At 43.9% G+C, this 17,134-nt stretch overlaps 1 protein-coding gene across 2 annotated transcripts in view; it reads right to left on the bottom strand.

The window, feature by feature from the left end:
- Positions 1-17,134, bottom strand: part of LOC134345100 (solute carrier family 7 member 14-like) — a 188,167-nt gene that overhangs the window by 34,277 nt on the left and 136,756 nt on the right. For both annotated transcript variants that reach the window (XM_063045259.1, XM_063045258.1), the window contains one exon: positions 14,668-14,814. In XM_063045259.1, the coding sequence (XP_062901329.1) occupies positions 14,668-14,814 (147 nt within the window). The remainder of the gene's footprint in view (positions 1-14,667; positions 14,815-17,134) is intronic.

Here is a 17,134-nt window from a genome sequence, read left to right on the forward strand (position 1 = left end):
TGTTGAAATTGAGCTCGCATGCATCACTTTTACTGGCAGCTCATTCCACACTTTCACAACCCTCTGAGTGAAGAAGTTTCCCCTCATGTTCTTTTTAAACTTCTCACCTTTCACCCTTGAGCCATGTCTTCTGGTTGAAGTCCCATCCAACCTCAATGGAAAAAAAACCTGTGTGCCTTTTACCTAACCTATTTCCCTCATAATGTTGATAAACCTCTATCAAATCTCCTCTCAATCTTCTGCATTCTAAATAATACAGTTCTAACCTATTCAATCATTCCTTATAATACAGGTCCTCCAGGTTGGTCCTATGGAAGTGCAAAACCTCACACTTGCCTGCATTAAATTCTCAGTGGCTGAGAAAGTGTTGGAGTCTATTATTAAGAATGAGGTTTTGGGGTTCTTGGAGACTATTGATAAAATAAGTCAAAGTCAGCATGGTTTTTGTAAGGGGAAAACTTGCCTGACAAATCTGTTAGAGTTCTTTGAGGAAGTAACAAGCAGGGTGGACAAAGGAGAAGCAGTGGATGTCATTTACTTGGATTTTCAGAAGGCATTTGATAAGGTGCCACACATGAGGCTGCTTAACAAGATAAAATCCTATGCCATTACAGAAAGATACTGGCAAGGATAGAGAAATGGATGTAAGGCAGGAGGCAGAGAGTGGGAATAAAGGAGACCTTTTCTGGATGGCTGCCAGTGACTAGTGGTGTTCCTCAGGGGTCAGTATTGGGACCACTACTTTTCACATTTTTTGTCACTGATTTGTATAATGGAATTGAAGGTTTTGAGGCAAAGTTGTTGATGATATGAAGATAGGTGGAGGGATAGGTAGTGCTGAGGAAGCAATGCGAGCACAGCAGGACTGAGACGAATCGGAAGGATGGAATATTGGCAGATGGAATATAGTGTTGGGAAATGTACGATAATGCATTTTGTTAAAAGGAACAATAGTGTGGACTACTGTCTAAATGAGGAGAAGGTTCGAACATCAGAGGTGCAGAGGAACTTTGGAGTCCTTGTACAGGACTCCCAGAAGGTTAATTTACAGGTTGAGTCTGTGGTAAAGAAGCCAAATGCAACGTTGCCATTCTATTCAAGGGGAATAGAATATAAAAGCAAGGAGATAATGCTGAAGCTTTATAAGAAACTAGTCAGGCTACACTTAGAGTATTGTCAACTGTTTTGGGCCAAATATATCTAAGAAAGGATGTGTTGTCATTGGAAAGGGTTCTTGAGAAGGTTCACAGGGATGTTTCTGGGAAAGAAGGGGTTAACGTATGAGGAGCATTTGTCAGCTTTGAGCCTGTACTCACCGGAATTTAGAAGACTGCGGGGGGATCTAATTGAAACCTACCGAATGTTGAGTGGACTAGATAGGATGGATGTGGAGAGGATGTTTCCTAAGGTGGGGTATCCAGAACTCATGGGCACAGCCTCAAAATTGAGGGGCAACCTTTTTGAACAGAGGTAAGGAGGAAGTTTTCTAGCCAGAAAGTAGTGAATCTGTGGAATGTTTTGCCACAGACTGCAGTGGAGGCCAAGCCCTTGGGTATATATTTAAGGCTGAAGTTGATAGTTTTCCTGATTGGTCAGGGCATCAAAGGATATGGCGAGAAGGCAGGTTATGGGATTGAGTGGGATCCAGGATCGGCCTTGATAGAATGGCAGAGCAAACTCGATGGGCTGAATGGCCTAATTCTGATCCTATAGTTTTCCCAGACCCAGCAACATCCTTGTAAATTTTCTCTACACTCTTTCAACCTTGTTTACATCTTTCCTATATGAAGGTAACCAAAACTGCACACTATACTCCAAATTAGGCCTCACCAATGTCTTATACAATTTCAACATGCCATCCCATCTTCAGTACTCAATACATTGATTTATAAAGGCCATTGATGCCACTTTCAACAAATTATATACCTGTATTCCCAGATCCCTTTGTTCTACCACACTCCTCAGTGTCCTGTGTAAGACCTACCAAATGCAAACCTCGCATTTGTCAACCAATTTCCCCTGGGGTCAATGAAGTATGACTATGACTATGACATTAAGTTCCATCTGCCATTTTTCAGCCTATTTTTACAGCTGGTGCAAGCTATGATAGTCCTTTTCACTGTTCTCTATATCATCAATCTTGGTGTCATCTGCAAATTTGCTGATCCAGTTAACCACATTATCATCTAGATCATTGATATAGATGACATACAACAACAGACCCTGCATTGATCCCTGCAGCACACCACTGGTCATAGGCCCCCTGTCAGAGAGGCAATTCTTCACTGTGATTCTCCAATTTCTTCAACAAAGCTGTTGTCTAATCCAATTTACTACCTCATCCTGAATGCCGAGCAACTGAACCTGCCTAACCAGCTTCCCATGCGGAATCTTGTAAAACGCCTTACTAAAGTCCCTGTAGACAACATCCGCTGTCTTAACTTCATCTACTTTCCTGGTAACTTCCTCAGAAATCTCCATAAATCTATATAAATATTTCTACACATGACCTACTATGCATGAAGCCATGATGATATCCTTCGTCATTCCATGTCCATCTGCAAACTTATATATCTGGTCCCTTAGAATACCTTCCAATAACATTCCCACAACTGATGCCAGACTCACTGACCTATAATTTGCTGGTTGCTGTTTAGAGCCTTGTTTAAACAGCAGAACAACACTGGCTATCCTCCAGTCTTCTGGGAGCTGTCCAGTGATCTCTGCTACGGCCCTGGCAATTTCTACACTTAACCTCCCATAGGGTCCGAGGGAACACCTTGTCAGGCCCTGGGGATTTATGCACCCTGATTTGCCTCAGGATAGCAAACACCTCCTCCTCTGCAGTCTGCAGAGGATCCATGAAGTTGATGCAGCTTTACCTCCCTACTATGGACGCTGTACCCTTCTCCCGAGTAAATTCAAATGCAAAAAATGCATGTAAACTCTCCCCAATCTGTTTTGGCTCCACACATGGATTACCATTCTGGTCTTCCAGAGGACCAGTTTTGTCCCTTGCAATCCTTTTGATCTTAACATACTGAGCCTGTAGAATCCCTGAGGATTCTCCTTCACCTTGTCTGCTACAGCAACTTCATGCCTTCTTTTGGCTTTCCTGATTCTTTTATTAAATATTCTCTTGCATTTCTTGTACTGCATAAGCACCTCATTTGTTCTTACTTGCCTATACAGAGTGTATGTGGCAAGGTTGTTTCCCATGATGGGGGAGTCTAGTACGAGAGGGCATGACTTAAGGATTGAAGGGCGCCCATTCAGAACAGAGATGCGAAGAAATTTTTTTAGCCAGAGGGTGGTGAATCTATGGAATTTGTTGCCACAGGGGCACTGGAGGCCAAGTCATTGGGTGTATTTAAGGCAGAGATTGATAGGTATTTGAGTAGCCAGAGCATCAAATATTATGGTGAGAAGGCGGGGGAGTGGGACTAAATGGGAGAATGGATCAGCTCATGATAAAATGGTGGAGCAGACTCGATGGGCCGAATGGCTGACTTCTGCTCCTTTGTCTTATGGTCTTATGGTCTTATACCTGCTATTCACTTCCTTTTCCCTCTTAACAGGGCCTCAATCTCTCTTGAACAAAATCCCTAAACTTGTTAGCTTTACCCTTTATTCTGACAGGAACATGCAAGCTTTGTACTCTCAAAATTACACTTTCGAAGCCCTGCCATTTACCAAGTACACCTTTGCCAGAAAACAGCCTGTCCCGAACCACACTTACCATTTCATTTCTAATACCATCAAAGTTGGCCTCACTCCAATCTAGAATCTCAACTCATCGACTAGTTCTAATGTTTTGTGTATTTATTTTGAAACTAATAGCATTGTGGTCACTAGGTGCGAAGTTTTCCGTACACAAGGTTCCCAGCACTTGGTACCTTTCTTTTCTGACCGCCACATACAAGCTTTGTACTCTCAAAATTTCATTTTTGAAGACCTCCCACTTTCCAAGTATACCTTTGCCATAAAACAACCTTTCCCATTCTGATACCATCAAAATTAGCACTTCTCCAATTTAGAATCTCAATCTACAGACAAGACCTGTCCCTCTGCATATTTACTTTGAAGCTAATGGCATCGTGGTCACTGAATGCAAAGTGCTTCCCTACACAAACTTCTGTCACCTGCCCTGTCTTTCCCTAACAGCAGATCCAGTATTGCACACGCCCTCATTGGGACTTCTACGCACTGATTAAGGAAACTTTTCTGAACACATCTGACAAACTCTATCTCATCTATTTTAGGAACCCATTACTGTATCCATCCTTCCCCAGTATTTCAGGCTAAGGGACTATACTGTGTGATAAGCCATGGGGAGTTGCTGTACCTCACCCTGGTCTCCATGACACTGGGTGCAGAGGTCAGTCCCCTGCCTACTTATAGGTTGATATCCTCGCCTGGTATGCAGTGAATTGTCAGTGGTGATTGGACGAGGGAGCTTCGGGAGATGCTCATGTTCCTCCTCAATGTCCTTTTACAGGAAGCCAGTGGGAGGTGGTGTACAGCGGATCGTCCAACGAGTACGTCTGCGAGGAACTGAAGCCCGGCACCTTATATCGGTTCAGAGCCTGTTGTATCAGCACCGGAGGTCACAGCCAGGTACAGCAGCCAACATTTTACAGCCCCTGCTTCGAGGCCACAAAAACCCAGGGCACACCAGAAAGAATAAATAGGCCAGGCACCAAGCCGAACTCCGCAAAAAGGCTTTGGGATGTGGATTAGGAATTTCCCAGCTACAGGGTAGTAAATCTGTGGAACTCATTGCCGCGGATGGCCAAGGAGGCCTAGTCATTAGGTATATTTAAAGTGGAGCTTGATAGGTTCTTGATAGGTGAGGATGTCAAAGGTCATAAGGAGAAAGCAGGAGAATGAAGATAGATTCAGATTAGCTTTATTTATCACATGCACATTGAAGCATACTATTAAATGCACTATTGACACCAAGTCAAATTAGCAGGGATTTTGCTGGGGGCAGCCCACACATGTCGCCACACTTCTGGAACCAACACAACTCACTAACCCTGACCTGTACATCTTTGGAATATGGGAGGAAACCAAAGCACCTGGAGGAAACCAGATGGTCACAGTGAGAATGTACAATCTCCTTATAGACTGTGGAGGGAATTGAATCCAGATCTTACACATGAAGTTATAACAGCATTACGTTTACTGCTGCTCCACCATTCCGGCCCAATGAGATGGAGGGGGAAGATCAGTCAACTTTGATTGAATGGTCGAGCAGACTCAGTTGGCTGAATCGCCCAACTCTACTCCCTTGTCTTATGGTCATGGAAACTTGACATGGAATCGCCCAACTCTACTACAGTGGGGAACGAGGGATATGAAATTATATTTTTAATCATTTTACATGACCATAAGACCTTTCTTATTTCTCATTTCCACACATAACGCCTCACTAGTTGAGTTCTCCAGTCCGTCCTGATGGACCACTGCTGTGACACTTTCCCTGACTAGTAATGCCATCCGTCCTCCTTTGATTGGTCTGTGATGTCTAAAACATCGGATCCCAGAATACTGAACTGCCAGTTCTGTCCCTCCTGCAACCAAGTTTCACTAATGGCTACAACGTCATAATTCCAGCTGTTGATCCATGCCCTGAGCTCATCCGCCATTCCTACGATACTGTATTTCTTGCTTTGAAATGCATGTAGTCCAGGACACCAGTTGCACCATTCTCAAGCTTTTGATTCCTAACTTTGTCTGAGGTCTCACCAACATCTGTCTCCATGAGCTCTCCACTATCTGTTCTGGCACATTGGTTCCCATCCCTCTGCAACTTTAGTTTAAACCCCACCATGCAGCATTAACAAAACTTCCCACTAGGATATTAGTCCCCCTCCAGTTCAGGTACAAACTGTCCCTTCTGTACAGGTTCCACCTTCCCTGGAAGAGAGCCCAATGACCCAAAAATCTTATGCCTTCCCTCCTACTCCTTAGCCATATACTGAACTGTAATTTCTAGAATTACTAGCACATGGCATGGGTAGCAATCCTGAGATCACAACTCTTCAGGTCCTGCACTTTAACTTGGCACTTAACTCCCTGAACTCCCAATGCAGAACCTCATCACTCACCCTACCCATATCATTGGTACCTACATGGACCACGATCTCTGGCTGATCACCCTCCCACAGAAGAATGCTGAGGACTCAATCTGAGATGCCCCAGGCCCTGGCTTCCAGGAGGCAATATACTGTCCAAGAACCTCATTTTTGCCCACAGAACCTCCTGTCCATTCTCCTAACTAATGAATCCTCTATCACTACAGTGTTCCTCTTCTCCCCCACTTCCCTTCTGAGTCACAGACCCAGAGTCAGTGCCAGAGACCCGACCACTGTGACTTTCCTTGACTAGGCCATCTCCCCCAACAGTATCCAAAGTGATATACCTGTTTTTGAGAGGAATGGTGACAGGGGTGCTCTGCACTGGCTCTTTAATCCCCTTCCCAATCCTGACTGTCACCCGGTGTCCGGTGTCCTGCGCCTCAGGTATAACTACCTCTCTATACATCCTATCTTTCACCCCTTCAGCGTCCCGAATGATCCAGAGTTCATCCAGTTCCAGCTCCAGCTCCCTAATGGGGATTGTTAGAAGCCACAGCTGGATGCACTTCTCACAGTTGTAGTCAGGGACACTGGATATCTCCTTGCCTTCCCACATCCTGCAAGTGGAGCATTCAACTACCCTGACTGGCATCTCTACTGTCCGAACTGAGCAGATATAAAGAAGGGAGGTTAAAAAAAAACTTAACTGAGAGCTTTTCTTTTCTTTGCTTTCTCTGACTGAAGCCTCGAAGAGCTGAAGCCTCAGCATCATCACTATAACTCTGTCCACTCAGACGATACCTGCTGCAGTGAAGACTGTTGTGCTTGTCCCTGCCTTCCTTTAACTTGCTCTTGCTAATCAAGCCCGAATATGGACTGGTCGCTGGTCAGAGCTCAGTTACGCTGCCGCGATCTGTCACTGCCTTTTTCTACTTGGGCAGTGCACCTGAGTGAAATCCCCTCTTCGCAAACTTCTGATGTCCGGATTGCTCGATGGTCAAAGCTGTCATAGGTTTCAATGTAAAAAGGCATCCGTTAGTCTTGCGGGACCATGGATCTGCGCCTGGAAAGTTTTCACTCTCCAGGGCACAGACCTGGGCAAGGTTGTATGGAAGACCGGCAGTTGCCCATGCTGCAAATCTCCCCTCTCCATGACACCAGTGTTGTCCAAGGGAAGGGCAAGGGCCGATACAGCTTCGCACCAGTGTCGTCGCAGAGCAATGTGTGATTAAGTGTCTTGCTCAAGGACATAACACACTGCCTCGGCTGGGGCTCGAACTCATGACCTTCAGATCGCTAGTCTAATGCCTTAACCACTTGGCCACGAATACAACATATAATACTGAACTTCATAAATATTTAACCTTCTGGAAGAGAATCAAAGTTCCTCTGCGTCCATCAATCATATTTGCAAGATCATTGTCCTTCTGAGAGTAGAGCTGAACGACAACATATTTCAATAAGAGATATATTCCTTCCCATAATTTATAGTCTACTTTATGTATTACACTGTACTGCTGCCACAAAACAACAAATTTCATCAAGTGCATTCAGGAGGTCCCAATAAAAAAGGTCACGGAGTGTACTTCTGTATGTTTGTGATCATCTGCTGCTGCACCCCATCCACTTCAAGGTCCATACACCATTGAATGTGTGGTTATTAGAGTTACTGTGGCCTTCAATATTCAATATTCAGGAGGGATAGACAGTTGGATAGGGTAGTTAAGAAAGCTTAAGGGGTGTTAGCTTTCATAAGTCGAGAGATAGAGTTTAAGAGTCGCGATGTAATGATGCAGCTCTATAAAACTCTGGTTAGGCCACACTTGGAGTACTGTGTCCAGTTCTGTTCATCTTACTATAGGAAGGATGTGGAAGCATTGGAAAGGGTACAGAGGAGATTTACCAGGATGCTGCCTGGTTTAGAAAGTATGCATTATGATCAGAGATTAAGGGAGCTAGGGCTTTACTCTTTGGAGAGAAGGAGGATGAGAGGAGACATGATAGAGGTGTACAAGATATTAAGAGGAATAGATAGAGTGGATAGCCAGCGCCTCTTCCCCAGGGCACCACTGCTCAATACAAGAGGACATAGCTTTAAGGGAAGGGGTGGAAAGTTCAAGGGGGATATTAGAGGAAGGTTTTTTACTCAGAGAGTGGTTGGTGCGTGGAATGCACTGCCTGAGTCAGTGGTGGAGGTAGATATACTAGTGAAGTTTAAGAGACTACGAGACAGGTACATGGAGGAATTTAAGGTGGGGACTTATATGGGAGGCAGGGTTTGAGGGTCGGCACAACATTGTGGGCCGAAGGGTCTGTTCTGTGCTGTACTATTCTATGTTCTATGTTCTATGAAAGAAAAGGAGGTGGGGTAGCGTTGCTGGTTAGAGAGGAGATTAACACAATAGAGAGGAAGGACATCAGCTGGGAGGATGTGGAATCGATATGGGTAGAGCTGCATGACACTAAGGGGCAGAAGACGCTGGTGGGAGTTGTGTACAGGCCACCTAACAGTAGTAGTGAGGTTGGGGATGGTATTAAACAGGAAATTAGAAATGTGTGCAATAAAGGAACAGCAGTTATAATGGGTGACTTCAATCTACATATAGATTGCATGAACCAAATTGGTAAGGGTGCTGAGGAAGAGGATTTCTTGGAATGTATGCGGGATGGTTTTTTGAACCAACATGTCGAGGAACCAATTAGATTGCAGGTCATTCTAGACTGGGTATTGAGCAATGAGGAAGGGTTAGTTAGCAATCTTGTCGTGCGAGGCCCCTTGGGTAAGAGTGACCATAATATGGTGGAATTCTTCAATAAGATGGAGAGTGACATAGTTAATTCAGAAACAAAGGTTCTGAACTTAAAGAAGGGTAACTTTGAAGGTAAGAGACGTGAATTAGCTAAGATAGACTGGCAAATGACACTTAAAGGATTCACGGTGGATATGCAATGGCAAGCATTTAAAAGTTGCATGGATGAACTACAGCAACTGTTCATCCCTGTTTGGCAAAAGAATAAACCAGGGAAGGTAGTGCACCCGTGGCTGACAAGAGAAATTAGAGATAGTATCAATTCCAAAGAAGAAACATACAAATTAGCCAGAGAAAGTGGCTCACCTGAGGACTGGGAGAAATTCAGAGTTCAGCAGAGGAGGATAAAGGGCTTAATTAGGAAGGAGAAAAAAGATTATGAGAGAAAGCTGGCAGGGAACATAAAAACTGACTGTAAAAGCTTTTATAGATATGTGAAAAGAAAAAGATTGGTTAAGACAAATGTAGGTCCTTTAGTCAGAAACAGGTGAATTGATCATGGGGAACAAGGACATGGCAGACCAACTAAATAACTACTTTGGTTCTGTCTTCACTAAGGAGGACATAAATAACCTTCCGGAAATAGTAGGGGACAGAGGGTCCAGTGAGATGGAGGAACTGAGGGAAATACATGTTATTAGGGAAGTGGTGTTAGGTAAATTGAAGGGATTAAAGGCAGATAAATCCCCAGGACCAAATGGTCTGCATCCCAGAGTGCTTAAGGAAGTAGCCCAAGAAATAGTGGATGTATTAGTGATAATTTTTCAAAACCCGTTAGATTCTGGACTAGTTCCAAAGGATTGGAGGGTGGCTAATGTAACCCCACTTTTTAAAAAAGGAGGGAGAGAGAAACCAGGAAATTATAGACCGGTTAGCCTGACATCGGTGGTGGGGAAAATGCTAGAGTCAGTTATCAAAGATGTGATAACAGCACATTTGGAAAGCAGTGAAATAATCGGACAAAGTCAGCATGGATTTGTGAAAGGAAAATCATGTCTGACGAGTCTTATAGAATTTTTTGAGGATGTAACTAGGAGAGTGGATAGGGGAGAACCAGTGGATGTGGTATAGTTGGATTTTCAAAAGGCTTTTGACAAGGTCCCACACAGGAGATTAGTGTGCAAACTTAAAGCACACGGTATTGGGGGTAAGGTATTGATGTGGATAGAGAATTGGTTGGCAGACAGGAAGCAAAGAGTGGGAATAAACGGGACTTTTTCAGAATGGCAGGCAGTGACTAGTGGGGTACTGTAAGGCTCAGTGCTGGGACCCCAGTTGTTTACAATATATATTAATGACTTAGAGGAGGGAATTAAGTGCAGCATCTCCAAGTTTGCAGATGACACGAAGCTGGGCGGCAGTGTTAGCTGTGAGGAGGATGCTAAGAGGATGCAGGGTGACTTGGATAGGTTAGGTGAGTGGGCAAATTCATGGCAGATGCAATTTAGTGTGGATAAATGTGAGGTTATCCACTTTGATGGCAAGAACAGGAAAACAGATTATTATCTGAAAGGTGGCCAATTAGGAAAAAGGGAGGTGCAATGAGACCTGGGTGTCATTATACACCAGTCATTGAAAGTGGGCATGCAGGTACAGCAGGCGGTGAAAAAGGCGAATGGTATGTTGGCATTCATAGCAAGAGGATTCAAGTACAGGAGCAGGGAGGTTCTACTGCAGTTGTACAAGGCCTTGGTGAGACCACACCTGGAGTATTGTGTGCTGTTTTGGTCCCCTAATCTGAGGAAAGACATTCTTGCCACAGAGAGAGTACAAAGAAGGTTCACCAGATTGATTCCTGGGATGGCAGGACTTTCATATGAAGAAAGACTGAGTCGACTAGGCTTATACTCGCTGGAATTTAGAAGATTGAGGGGGGGGGTCTTATTGAAAAGTATAAAATTCTAAAGGGATTGGACAGGCTTGTTGCAGGAAGATTGTTCCCAATGTTGGGGAAGTCCAGAATGAGGGGTCACAGTTTAAGGATAAAGGGGAAGCCTTTTAGGACTGAGAGGAGGAAAAACTTCTTCACACAGAGTGGTGAATCTGTGGAATTCTCTGCCACAGGAAACAGTTGAGGCCAGTTCATTGGCTATATTTAAGAGGGAGTTAGATATGGCCCTTGTGACTAAAGGGATCGGGGGTATGGAGAGAAGGCAGGTACAGGGTTCTGAGTTGGATGATCAGCCATGATCATACTGAATGGCGGTGCAGGTGCGAAGGGCCAAATGGCCTACTCCTGCTCCTATTTTCTATGTTTCTATGCTTCCTGTCAGCTTGAACAAGTCTTGCTATTCTCCTCTGACCTCTCTCGTTAACAAGGCATTTTTACGCATAGGACTCTTAATGATGGTGGAGTCAAGAGATACAGGGAGAAGGCAGGAACTGGATACTGATTGTGGATGATCAGCCATGATCACAGTGAATGGTGGTGCTGGCTTGAAGGGCCGAATGGCCTACTCCTGCACCTATTGTCTATTGTCTATTGACTGCAACTCACTGGATGTTTTTGTTTTCTGTACCATTCTTTGTAAACTCTAGAAAATGTAGTGTGTGAAATTCCCAGGAGATGAGCAGTTTCTGAGATACTTTTATCACTCCATCTTTCCCTGGTCAAGATCACTTATAAGGCCAAAAGACCATAGATCACATCTTCCTACATTCTGATGTTTGGTCTGAACAACTGAACCTCTTGACCATGTCTGCATGCTTTTATGCACTGAGTTGCTGCCACAGGATTGGCTGATTAGATATTTGTATCAGCAGGCAGGTGTTAAGGTGGCCACTGAGTGTGTGTCAGTGATATTAAAGCTGATTCTAATTCTGATATCCAGTACATAGATCATTTCTCTAGCTTCCCTTTAAATCACCTCAGGAGAAGGGAGATTCCATGGAGAAGGAAGATTCTCTCAGGTTCCAAAGAGATTTATCTTTGACTGCCTTACACTCCTAAGTTCTATCCACTCTGATAAACGGCAGAGCCTTCTCTGCACATTCACTGCAAACTTCCTCACAAACCCAAAGGTCTCCATCTGGTGCCTGGTATGTTGGCCTTCATTAGTCTGGTGATTGAATTCAAAATGTTACACATGTGTGAAAGCAAAGGGCGGGCGATACTCTGGGTCAAGACTCTTCCATTTTGGTGTCTTGATCTGAGACCACAAGTCCAAACAAAGGGTTGCGAGGACTGTTGAGAGGATTGGGAGGGTTTGTCTTCCACCCATTAAAGATATTTATCAGGAGCACTGTATACGCAGGGCCCTAATCATTGTCAGTGGTCCCTCCCATCCGTCCAATAAGCTCTTTGAACCTCTACCATCAGGCAGGAGATACCATAGCAACGGCAAGAACTGCTAGGATGGGAAAGAGTTTCTACCCCAGGCCGTGAGACTACTGAACTCTCTGCCACCACCCGGGTCTCATCACATATGTGGAGCCAGTAGTGTTATACTGTTTACTTGTTGACCTGTGATATAAATGCACCTTATTATTTGTTAATTAATTTGTGGTAATATTACTTAATGTGTTATGTGTGTGAGTTATATGTAATGTTTTGCACCTTGATCACAGAAGAATGTTGTTTCATTTAGCTGTATACACACGTACCTGTGAACAACTATAAATTTGAGCTACAGACGTCTATTGTCCATTTCCATCCACAGATGTTGCCTGACAAGCTGATTCCAGCATATCATAAATACAAGAGATACAAGGAAATACAGACCCACTGAGCTCCTTTAGCATTCTGTGTGTATTATACCGGAGTTTATCCAGCAGTTCAGTTTTTGCCCCTTAACTGCAAGCTATGGGTGGTTGGTGAGGGTACATCTCTACCAAAGGAAGTGTAAGGTGCTCCTTCCATCCGCTAGCCTGCAGGTCACCCTTGGGCAAGGTGTCGCACCTGTTAAGCCCCCTGAACAGGGTCACATGAAGCCATGGGAGCAGGTGGTGGATGGTCGTATGAGCAGCTGGTGCATATCACAAGTCCTGGTTATGTGACCACTGACGCCAGGCAGACAATCTCTGAATGGTATTGATAATGGCTGGGGTCACCTGTCTTGTAAAGACACTGCCCAGAAAAAGGCAATGGCAAACTGCCTCTGTGGAAAAGTTTGCCAAGAACAGTAATAACCATGGAAAGACCCTGATTGCATGTGATATATGGCACGGCACATAAAAAACTAATGAACTACAAGCTGATTCCAGCATTATAAATCCCAATATCGAACAGTAAGATATGCAAAGTGACAACAGAGCACTGGAAAGGAAATGTTGCTGCTTCATAAAATCCTGGTTGGACTACACTTGCAAAGTTGTTGCCCCAATATAGGAAGGATATGGAAGCTTTAGAGTGGAGACAGAGGAGATTTCAGGATGCTGAATGGGATATTTTGTTTATTTATACAGTGTGGCACTGGTGCTCCCGGCCCTTTGAGCCATACCATCCCAGCAACCCCCTACAACCATGATTAACCCTAACCTGATCACAGGATAATTTTTAAACTGCCCAGTACGTCTTTGGATTGTGGGAGGAAGCCAGAAAACCCATACATTATTCCACATGGAAGGTAGACGGAGATTCTTTACAGATGTGCCAGAATTGAACTCTGAACTCCAGCACTCCAAGCTGTCTCAGTGTCGCTCGAACTGGTACACTACTGTGGGCAGGTCTTATGAGATTAAAGAGTGTGTCTTAAGGGGATAGGTTCAGTGAGCTGCAGTATTTCTCTTTGGAATGAAAGATGATTAAAGGTGGCTTAATCGAGGTGTACAATATTCAAGATTCAAAGATTTAAAAAACTTTATTGTCATTCTAACCATACATCAGCTCTGCAGGGCAGAATGAGACAGCGTTTCTCAGGGGCAGTGCAATCATAATATAACAAATGCCAGACCAAATAATAAACATACCAATAAATAGTAAAACACAACAGCCACATGTCAGTTAAATCAGTTATAAGTGTCCAGTGCAAGTTAAAGGTGTCCAAAGCAGAGTCAGGTGGAGCAGCTATTTAGCAGTCTGACTGCCTGTGGGAGGAAGCTGTTTAGTAGCCTTGTGGTTTTAGTTTTGATGCTCCTGTAACGTTTACGTGATGGCAGAAGAACAAACAGTTCATGGAGAGGGTGTGAGGGGTCTTTAATGATGTACCGTATCTTCTGGAGGCATCGACTCTGAAAGAGGTCTTGGACAGAAGGTAGGGAGACCCCAATAACCTTCTCTGCTCCCCTAACCACCCTCTGCAAGGCTTTTTTGTCGAGAGCACTGCAGCTGGAGTACCAGGTTGTGATGCAAAAGGTGATAAGAGACATAGATGGAGTGGACAGGCAGAGACTTTTTCCAAGAGTGGAAAAGCCTATTACAAGGGGTTCTAATGTTGAGCTGATGGGAGTAAAGCGTAGGGGGTGATGTCAGAGGTAGGTTTATCAACGCAGAGAGTGGCGAGTGAGTGGAGCACCCAGCTAGGAGTGGTGGTCGAGGTCGATGTTATCGGAGCATTTAAGAAGCGCTTAGGTAGGCACACGGATGATAGGGAAATGGATGGTTAAGTGTGAAGGAAGGATTAGATTGATCTCAGAGTAGGTTAAAAGGTCAACATAACATCGTGGGCTGAAGGGCCTGTACGATGCTGTAATGGTCTATGTTCTATGTTCTGTGTTCTTAAGGTTGGTCAAAGTACTGAGTGTCTCAGAGGAGAGGGAAGAGAAGTTTATAGAAGTGGCTCTAACCTGAGAAAAAGAACGTAGGTCGCCAATTAGCAATGGAAAATTTCACTTACAGACACATACGCAGTCAGGCAGATCACAAGGGAGGCAGTAATGGCATAGGGAATGGAAGTGTTCGGATTCTTTGCTTCCTCTCCTGTCGTGGCGATGATATCAAACCCAATGAATGCGTAGAAGCAGGTGGCTGCACCCTGGAAAACCTGTATCAGCAGATTGCAAATTTAACGTTACAGGGAGTTGAAGCACCTTCAATTACTCCAAAAGACTGAGGTTTGGTAAAAATACTAAAAGGCTTTTATTCGCTGTACAATACGACCTCCACAGTGAGTGTCTGCCCCCGGACTGAGGGGGAGGGGCAAGGCGAACACCTTTATACAGGACTCTGTGGGAGGAGCCACAGGGGCAGTCAGCAGAGGGGTGTGTCCAGACAGGTAACCCAGTTACAACATATATACATGGTTTACCACAGGAGTAGAAGTTTCTACAGCTGTACCGTGGAGAGCATTCTAACTGTTTGCATCACTGCCTGGAACGGAGGGGCCACTGCACAGGTTTGGAAAAAGCTACTCAGCCAGCTCCATCACGGGCACCAGCCTCCCCAGCATCCCGGACACCTTCGAAAGGTGATGACTCAAAAAGGTGGCCTCCATCATTAAGGACCTCTGTCACCCAGAACATGCCCTCTTCTCTTTGTTGCTATCAAGGACGAGGTACAGGACCGGAAGACACACTCTCAATGTTCCACGTACAGCTTTTTCCCCTCCACCATCAGATTTCTGAATGGACAATAAACTCATGAACAATAACTCAGTATTTTTTTTTCTTTTATTCACTCTCTTTTTGCACGACTAATTTAACTTATTTTTTAATAAAACAACAAATTTCACAACATACTGTATGCAAGTGATATTAAATCTGATGCTGATCTTGAAGTTCTACAGCTGTTATCTGAGTACATGTTCAGGTCAAGGGGAAGAGTTCAGGTTATCATGAGCTGAATTAAGACCCCTTCATTGTTTCTTCTAAGAGTTGGAAGTAATACTGCAGCTACATAAAACTTTTGTCAGGCGTCACTGGTCACCCAATTATAGGAAGGATGTGGAGGCTGTGAAAAAGGTGTAGAAGAGGTTCACTAGGATGCTGCCTGGATTAGAAGCCATGAGCTATAAGGACAGTTTGGGCAAACTTGGGTTGTTTGCTCTGGCTCGGTGGAGGGGAGATCTGATAGAGATTTGTCAAATTATCAGAGGCATAGACAAAGTGGACAGTCAGGATCTCTGCCCCAGTGTAAAATATTCCCCTGTTGTGTATTTAATATTTCAGTAGCAGTTGTAAACATTTTTATTTGTTTAAATAATTCATTCTGAGTTATATGTCAAAGTAAGTGAATTGCATACTTCATGATGGCATCACGTCATATGTACATGTGCATCGCCTAAAGTGAAAAATGAAGTTATGCTTGCATTTCCGGCTCCCTCTCAATGAGTTTTATGTTTTCGAGTTACAAATCGTAACAATGGTGTTGAGGTACTTTTAAAACAAACCCGAAACAACGGTTGATGAGGTATTTTTAAAACAGACCAGTTGACATGCAGCAAGACATTCGGCTTTTTAGAAAGCACAGTGAGTTACTGTCAGGTTTTAAAAAGTGCAGCACATGTCCTTCGGAAGGGAAGACACAAATTTTTAAAAAAGACAGAAAATGGAAGAACTCTTGGGTTCATAAACACTAAGCACCAGGTGTTAATAATCATTAAAAAGGAACAAAAATGTCTGTTTGATTGCACAACAGATAACTGGATTTTGTATTATGAATGGATAGAGTAGTATTTTAAAGCAAATTGAATAGACAATATGAAACAAGTTCCAGTTTTACTGAGTGCATTGCATGTAAAAACATACAGTTTGGCCTGCTCAGCCTTTTCTCCTTGGAGCGACAGAGGATGAGAGGTGACCTTATAGAGGTGTATAAGATGATGAGAGGCATTGATCGTGTTGATAGTCAGAGGTTTTTTCCCAGGGCTGAAATGGCTAACACAAGAGGACACAGGTTTAACGTGCTGGGGAGTAGGTACAGAGGTGATGTCAGGGGTAAGTTTTTTACTCAGAGAGTGATGAGTGCGTGGAATGGGCTGCCGGCAATGGTGGTGGAGGTAGATACGATAGGGTCTTTTAAGAGACTTTTGGATAGGTACATGGAGCTTAGAAAAATAGAGGGCTATGGGGAAGTCTAGTAATTTCTAATGTAGGGACATGTTTAGCACAACTTTGTGGGCTGAAGGCCTGTATTGTGCTGTAGGTTTTCTACGTTTTCTATGTTTTGCTTAGGAGTTTGACTACTTCAATCAAACCAGCCAAAATGAGCTTTGCTGATATTGTGGTTGTAATGCAGGAATGTTTAGAACTGAAACCATTGTTTATTGCAGAACATTTTTGGTTTCATAGCAGAATCAAAAGGAAGGGGTGTCCATTTCAGTGTATGTGATTTAATTGACGGGATTGTCAGAGCAAGCTTGATAC

Source organism: Mobula hypostoma, chromosome 4, assembly GCF_963921235.1.
Source record: "Mobula hypostoma chromosome 4, sMobHyp1.1, whole genome shotgun sequence".
Taxonomy (NCBI): domain Eukaryota; kingdom Metazoa; phylum Chordata; class Chondrichthyes; order Myliobatiformes; family Myliobatidae; genus Mobula; species Mobula hypostoma.